This window comes from Hyposmocoma kahamanoa, unplaced genomic scaffold, assembly GCF_003589595.1.
Source record: "Hyposmocoma kahamanoa isolate Upper Pololo Valley unplaced genomic scaffold, ASM358959v1 232, whole genome shotgun sequence".
Taxonomy (NCBI): Eukaryota; Metazoa; Arthropoda; class Insecta; order Lepidoptera; family Cosmopterigidae; genus Hyposmocoma; species Hyposmocoma kahamanoa.
The window spans coordinates 2,288,052-2,296,488 of NW_020653750.1; the positions used below are offsets into that span (position 1 = coordinate 2,288,052).

General features: G+C 37.8%; 1 protein-coding gene across 3 annotated transcripts in view; it reads left to right on the top strand.

Moving 5' to 3' along the window:
• LOC113228431 (transcription initiation factor TFIID subunit 1) overlaps window positions 1-6,911 on the top strand; it is a 39,373-nt gene extending 32,462 nt beyond the window's left edge. For 2 of the 3 annotated variants that reach the window (XM_026461732.1, XM_026461733.1), the window contains 9 exons: window positions 582-712; window positions 2,101-2,263; window positions 3,224-3,366; window positions 4,189-4,363; window positions 4,585-4,641; window positions 4,724-4,813; window positions 5,086-5,231; window positions 5,681-5,782; window positions 6,625-6,910. In XM_026461732.1, coding sequence (XP_026317517.1) covers window positions 582-712; window positions 2,101-2,263; window positions 3,224-3,366; window positions 4,189-4,363; window positions 4,585-4,641; window positions 4,724-4,813; window positions 5,086-5,231; window positions 5,681-5,782; window positions 6,625-6,702 — 1,085 coding nt within the window. In that variant the 3' untranslated portion in view covers window positions 6,703-6,910. Of the gene's footprint in view, window positions 1-581; window positions 713-2,100; window positions 2,264-3,223; window positions 3,367-4,188; window positions 4,364-4,584; window positions 4,642-4,723; window positions 4,814-5,085; window positions 5,232-5,680; window positions 5,783-6,624 lie in introns of all 3 variants that reach the window. The other variant, XM_026461731.1, reaches the window with a different exon arrangement.
• The last annotated feature ends 1,526 nt before the right edge of the window (window positions 6,912-8,437 follow it).

Sequence of the window (8,437 nt, forward strand, 5' to 3'; positions counted from 1 at the left end):
TAGTTAAGAGACCCCTCACACTAGCGTCTTTCGAGCGTCAGCGACTTGCCAACGTACGTACAGCGTCGACACGCCGCCAGGTTGGCGGCGGCGCAACGCCAACGCGGCGTCAGTGAGTATCTGCTGGGAGTCTACTCCCGCTCTCCGTGTGACATCCATCCGAAACAATTATTGTCAAGTACGTAATACTGGACCAAATCAAAAGACAGTATGAAGCTTCATTCGCATCATGAGTAGAGTCACATCATTAGTCGAGTATTACTTATTTGACAGTAACTGAACCCAGGGAGACTATAAATAGCGCCTAGCGTCGGGCATAAGCCGCGCTGGCGTTGCGTCGCCGCCGCGCGGACGTCGTGTCAACACTGTGCGTGCGTTGGCAAGAAGTGTGCAAAAGCGTTAGTGTGGGGGGGTCTCTTAAGTTTACATATTTGAAAACTTACATTAAGACCCCCGAGTACCATTCCCGCTGAGACACGTGTTAGTTCCTTCACAATATTACTATTAAGTTTCTTTAACTTTTTCTTTTTCTTTAGTATTAAAAGTTTTTGAATCTATTTGGTTTTTACAAATTGTTTTAGGTCTATCCAGCAGTCTCACAGTCGCCGCTCAGCGAATGTTGCAAAAGTGCGTCGACAAACTGGCTGAGAAAGAAGAACAGCTCATGAAACTTGAAAAACAGATCAATCCTTTACTTGATGATAATGATCAGGTAAATTTCTTTTGTTTGAAATGTTTTTTCCAACGTGGCTATTATATTTTTGTATAAACTTTAATCTCCTAAACCCCCATGTACATCAAAATGTAGAATGATATGTGAAGTGATTCAGACCCAGACAATATTATTTCAATGATCACGTAAACGCCCAGTGTATATTGTTATCGTATCCATGGCTTACACTATAATCCTTGCCATCGTGGTTAAAGGATTTGCCAATCGGCGTATACTTCCCCTGGGTACGTCGTGCGGAGTGGCTCCTTTTGTGCACCAGAGTTTTCGAGTAACAGCGTATATTATAATGAAAATTTCGCATTCTTTAGTGCTACATATTTTATATGACAATTGGGTATCTAGAAAAATACGTTTCTCATACAAAGCTCAGGGTATACTTGCTTAGACCTGAAGAATGTAATTATATTTCTAAAGTCGGCGGTCTATAGCATGTAAGTCAAAAACTAACATCATTCATTTACTCATTCATTTAAAAGTAATATTCTGTCGACTAAAGAACATTTATTTAATACTTCATCAATTTATAACTTAAATTTTAGTGGCGTCTTTTTCAAATTTATCATTCTCTTCACACCAACATTATAAACAACGAAAAAATATATAATTATATATTAAAAAATTAAGCACTATTTTTACTTACTTGCTTTAGACCGCCGAGAACAGATTTAGTACTTTTTAATGTATGTTGGGCATTTAGCTCTTTTTCCGTTATAGTTGCTGGGTGTTAAGAGGTTAGCCAAGATAAAAAAATTTGAACGCCCACCACCACAAAAAATAATTGAAATCACGTATTTTTCATAATGACCTAACACAAAATAATCACAAGGAAACAAAATTACATATATAATGTAGTGTAGTTTAGACAATTCATGTCTTTTTTTCGAATGCCATAGCACTCCCTGGACAGCATCAATGCCTTCAATTGCTTCCGAGGCACCTATCGCCCCTTTAGGACTCTTAGCGCCCACTGGGCAGGGACCACTTTGGGAAAGTTTGAGAAAGAAAAAGAATCGTCTTAAGTCTCATAATACACTATAATGTTTGCTATCGTGGTGAAAGGTTTTGCCAATCGGCGAAAGGTATTCGGCGATTGTACCCACGGTGCGCTAGACGTACAGGAAAGGAACGGTACTTCTTGCTGGGAGACTACTTTCGTGCACATCGTCTTAAGTGTTTCACATAAATGCTCTTTGTGTATAGACATACATGTTCGTATAAAAAATTAAGCCCTGTTGTTGGCACGTCTTCTTGGTTTATCGTTTGTTGTCTTATAAAAAGTGCCTCTGTTACAATATAATAAAGGACATGTTCGACGAGATTGTAATCTACTTATATATGTTATATACGTTAACTTTGTTTCTTCCCAGGTGGCGCTATCTTTCATTCTTGAAAATCTACTAACCACGAAATTAAAGGTGATGCCAGAAGCGTGGCCGTTCTTGAAACCTGTCAACAAGAAACAAGTGAAGGATTACTATAATGTAATTAAGAAGCCCATTGACATGGAGACGATGGGCAAAAGGATACAAGGTATCGTGACACAGAATCACCTAGTTTCCTAAAACTGATTTTTAAGATTGAAAGTATCGTGAGTTTTCGGTATGCTTATCTTATTAATGACCAATGGTCGGAACCTATTCCAAATGAGTAGATATATCGACCCCTCCCACGTAAAGTATCGTATGTCAAAATTGCCAAGTTTACAGGGAAGCGTTTTAAAGTTCTGAATGCACTGAAATGACCATAACACGTGACTTTATCATTTCTCAGTTTTATTCGGCAAAGCTCGTTATTCACATAGTGCTATAAAATCCTAGATAGCGGTTAGATGATCTATTAGATGAATCACTCTTTCAGTGAATTCAGAACTTTAAAACGCTCCCATGTAAACTTGCAAGTTCGACATACAATACTTTACGTAGGAGGGGTCGATATATCTTTGTATCTATAGTCTACATATAGATACAGAGAGTGACATAGATTGGTTGAAAAAATACCACCAAATATTAATTACTTGTTCGAATTCATAATGAAATTTAATTAAATTATTAGGAAACTAATTATAATAATAATATCCATATTAGTTAAAATAAGCTTTTGCTTGTAGATGATAAAAAACGTTTACTTTTATGAAAGGTTAATGAGTCCACTACATTCTTTTACATGGCGCCCCTAGTTACTTACTTTAAAATAGATAAAATACTTTAAACACAACGTCAGCTTCCACAGTCACTACTACTATTCTAGATTCGAAAAAGTAATTAATTAATATTTGGTGGTTTTAACCACTCTATGTTTCTCCTTGTATCTTTACGTAGACATTTATCTACTCTTTTGGAACCCCCTATTCCGATCATTGCTGATGATACATTGTGGAGCAAATGAGCAACACGGCAATATTCACTTTTTGAATTTAAATCCGAAAACCGTCAATATTTTGGAGGTCAGTTTAGGTGTATTTAGTGCTTTAAAAATGTTTCATTTTTACAGCTCATAAATACCACAGTCGTGAGGACTTCTTGAAGGATATAACCCTGTTAGTAGAGAACTGTCGCGCTTACAATGGCCCTAACTCTCAATTCACACGACAGGCTGAGGCTATACAGAAGGTCACTATTGAAGCTTTAGAACAGGTAATTGAGAAAGTTGGATTTTTATGTTATCCTTGTTTGAAAGTAGCTCTTTATCTTGGAATTGAATTGGCGGATAACCATAGACAACCTCCAGTTTGAAATTTGAGATGATGTTTCAAATTATTCAAAGGATAATAAGGTCAATTACTATCTCCTACGCATCACCTGCAACAATAGAAAAAGAATGAAACTGTTTGTAGACCTTCATTTGTCATAATCTCAAGCTCATGGGATTATTTATCCCATTTGTCTCCTGGCAACATATGGGTTTTAACGTTTTTTTCCCCATTTGTCGTCAGTGAGAATCACCACTGGCAACAATTTAGTTTTTTTTATCCCGTTTGTTGCTACCTGGTAATATTTGGGATTTTTTCCCCCATTTATCGCCAGTGGGAACAAAGCCAGTAGTGACGACTGGGAGTAAGGGAAATTTTTGTTTGTATTCTTCAATTTTTGTATCAACAAAATACAGGCCTACCGCTAAACTGAGTTGGTTTCTGAGTTAGCTGCGCTTTGCGGGAGGAGTGACTGTTATGTAACAGTTATGTCGTGCAGTGCGTCGTAACTGTTACGTAAACTCTCACTCCGGCGCAGCTACCTCAGGAACCGACTCAGTTAAGCTGTAGGCCTGTAGGGAATTTTCACAAAAAATGTATGAATATCGTAGTAGTAAAAGCATCATGGTATTCAATAAAATAAATATGGAACAGCTGTTTTCTTCGATTGCGGTTTCGGAGAGTTTATAATGGATATATAGAACCCTTTGCGTGTTATGTAATTAATAAATCCCTATATAAATCTGTATGTATCTCTCAAACTCAGTTCGGCGAGCACGCGAGTCAGCTTGAAGCGAATATAGCCAAAGTGCAAGCGAAGATGCTCGAAGAGGCGGAGCAGTCAGACGATATGGAAGAACTGCTACCGCCCCCACCATCCGATGAGAAACGTGGCCGTGGACGACCTAGGAAACATAAGCCTTCAGCATCCGGTCCAGACGGTAATCTTATTATTTCTGATTATAGCTTTACCGCCTCATAAAAACGGGTTTCCTCCCGTACCCCGCAAATCGTAAGACAGTGATTGGTCGATGGCGTTTCCACTCACGATCCTCAGAAAATAGTTCCTTGCTTTTGGCAGTCATTCACATTTATGTCATGAATAGTACCTCCTTACAATTGAATTATTTATTAGCGATCTTACTTGTTAATTTTATTGCAGGAGGACCACCAAGGAAACGTGGTAGACCAAGGAAGGATCAGAACAGTTTGGAAGAAGGTATACATAGTTTCTGATCTGTTATAAGAAACACCATTTTGGTACTTTCCAATGTTATTGAAAACTGTTTTTCTTTGTCCAGATCTTCAATATTCAGACTCGGGCAGTTCAGACCTTGAAGAAGTGGAAACCAAAGACGGTACTCTAGTACAACTTCCTGTTATTCCACCAGGTAAGACGAGCTTTGAGTTAATTTTTCTTTTTTACGCGACTTCAAAATAGAATTGGTAAACATATAAGGTTTGACTTAACCCTTGTATCAAGTTGTGTTATAATCATTGGATTATACATCAAAGCTTACTTGAGACCAAGTAAACTTTAATTTTTTTTAAAAGAAATTAGTTTTTAAAATTCTTCAAAGCCAAATTAAAACCCCTTGAGAATAGTTGTTACATAATTTTATTGAAAATATTCCAACATTCCAAAATTCTATTGTCCTTTAAGATACGATGACGCCAATGGAGACAAGTTTCGACACGTCCGAGTTCCTGATCAAACGCGAGGTGCCTGACGAGCCGCCTCCGTCTACTGACGATCTGGTCGACTTAGACCATACCACAGATTATCCATTTACTCCGGCTGTTGTTAAGGTACTCCATAACGAACGCTGGATCACTACACATTATCACTATGGGAAATATATAAAAATGCACAAAAACAGTTCTTACTTCTTAATTAAACAGTACTTTTGTGGTATGTTATATCTTGTGTTAATGTTTTTTATATTGGTATAAAATATTCTTAGTGGCTATTTTTAGAACTAACGACACAGAATATTGGTTTAAGCTGATTGTTTAACGCCCCATTATGCGCCATAAGCGCGCTAATTGTGTGCCACTCAATATTGCATTGTCTTATTGACCGTGAGCCAGTTTTCTTTTTGTCTGTACGATGACATCCTACAATACTTATAGACCGCTCATCTGAGTTTCCCTATTGCTTCAAGGGAAATTTATTCAAGGCGGACGAAAGTATTTTCAGAAAGTAAAATGTAGTATATTTTATTATAAAATTAATCCTAATAATATCTTGTATGTAGGAGGAGCCAATGGAACAAGATATGGGCATGGACGTGCCAATGATGGAGAGCACATCGCTAGACCCACCTCAGTTCAAGGAAGAACCGCCAGAGAATTGGCAGGTGAGTAAGCTTAATCAATTTGTGAGGTTGGTTTTACCAGGCAGTGCTGCCGCGTTAGGTATTTTATAATATAATACCATGAAATACCTAACACGCCAGCGTTGCTGGCTTAGATATCCTATGTCTTTATCATGATATGACGTGAGCGCGATTTGTAAGCGAGACATCATTCGTTTGGAAACGCAATTTATTATATTATTATTATATTGTATTCATTTATTATTTAACCTTTATTAATACATGAAGTCATGAGTAATTTTATTTCTAGTTATGGTGTTTCCGAATTTATATTTATCAAGAACGTAACATGTTACGGTCTTGAGAACTTAAGGAGGAGATCGAGAGTAGACCCCCTGATACGAATCCGACGTCGTGCGCAAGCGCCCTTACTGCCTACCATACCCACGCATACGAGTATAGAGGCATTCCACGGTTGCAATTCCTCGTTCATGAGTTTTCAGTTCTCTTCTTAAGAAAGCAGGCGACCAATTCTGCTATGGTTAGCGATCTGAAGAGCAAATGTTACCAGCCTCTTAAATACGATGCCACAAGGCGCGGCCTTCGATATACAATTTTACTTTTATTCTCCTGTAATTTTATCTTTTGTAATAAACATAGAAGATAAAAAGTGTTATTTCCTTTATTTATTACTGCTATGTGAAAAGAAATGGCATAAGGTCCAGACTTTCTTTACAAGACCAGTTTGCTTAGTTATTCAACTAGACATACATAGCAAAACGTTAAAAATACCACAATATTATTATATGCTCCAATAAATTGTGCGAGTTGTTGTTAGCTGCTAATCTTTGTTAGTTTTAACAATAATCTCTTTTTTTTTAAAGCCGGACCCTGCCATTCAAGACGATCTACAAGTAACCGACAGCGAGGAGGAAGCTGATGACGGTGGATTATGGTTCTAAACACATTTACGATAATGTTTTAATTTTATCACAGGAATTTATTCTTGTGAAATATATTAAGAAGGATTAGTAATAATTTGAAAGTAAGACAAGTGAATTTAAAGGTTTTTATTGTTTATTACAAATGAAATAAATTTTGGTTACGATATGACATTGTTTTTTTCGTGGACATAAAAAAAAACGGTTGAAAGCCATTTATATACTAAACTGGGTTGTTGGTTATTTTCACTAAACTGAAAGGTGTCGAAGTTACGAAATCTTGTTGGTTGTTTAAAAGAGGTTGTAACTTAACCACGTGAAGAAAAAAATGAAATAAAAATACGTCGTGTACATATATGTGTAATAAAAATATTTAAAAACTACGTATTTTTATTTAATAAATCAGATGCTATTTAAATGACGCAAACATAATGGACGCAAAAAACAATTTTTTCTCCACCTGTAAAGTTGTCATATATTTGTCAATTGATAGTACCGATTGCTACTTCACAGTCGAAATAAGTTTTAAATAAAAGTTTTGGCCTTTTTATATTGCCACAATAATTTCGGCATCCGTCTAAGTATCCAGATATCGCTTGTAATTCTATGGAAAATGCTTTAAATGTTGATATTACGAAACAATGTAATCACAGAAAATAAATTCAGATCAATTTCAAGCTATAATGAATCTGTTTTATGCGTTCAAAGTTTCACTCAGCCTAATTGTGGCTGAATCATTTATCCCTGAAACACATTGGTGTTAGTTGTGTTGTTCGAATACGTGTGTTTATTATTATTGGTGAAATTACAGGCACATAAGACTTGTCAACTTATGTCTGAGTGACGGGCGCAGTGGTAGTGTCCCTCAGATCTTTGCGATTTAAGGCTCTGAGTGGCACTGCAACTGTTGGACAGGCGTGTAGCTTAGTGTTTCGCTTGTAGTTTTAGTGTTTCGTATCACGATCTTTACAGCTGCGTTTTGATTAAATCGTAATGTCATTGTATAATAAGACAAATATGGTAACATCCGTATAAACGTAGCAACACGGCTAGTATGTGTCTTAGAGGATGGAAAAAAAAATAGTCTAAGGTATGTGTGCACGTCGGTCGCGCGCCATGTACAGACGAACACTTTCGTAATATCTCGCGGACTACTCACATTGCATAGCGCCAGTCGTCACACGCGCCATTCGTTATAGAATTAAAGCAGTCGTTCAGTGTTTAAAAAATAACATCAAATAGCCATCATTATATCAACCGGAAGACGTCCACTGCTGAACATAGGCCTCCCCAAAGATTACCAAACTAAGCGGTCGGACGCAACGTGCATCCATTGGTTACACGCCGTCCTTGCCAGGTCATCCGTCCATCTAGTAAGGGACCGTCCCACCGAACGCCTTCCGGTTCGTGGTCTCTATTCGAGAACCTTTCTGCCCCAACGGCCGTCAGTTCTACGAGCTATGTGCCCTGCCCACTGCCACTGCCACTAGCTTGAGACAACTCTCATAAAACGACTTCAACTTGCTTTGGCCTATATCGGTGAATTTCGTTCTTCTACGGATCTCCTCATATTTGATTCGATCACGTAGAGAAATACCGAACATTGCTCGCTCCATGGCCCGTGAAGTGACTTTGAGCTTTTTTATGAGTTGTAAGTGACCACGTCTCAGAGCCGTGGGACATCGCTGTAGGGCTAGCACGATAGGGCGCGACTTACGCGAGGCCTACTGGTACATCAAATAGTAGACGTGTTTAT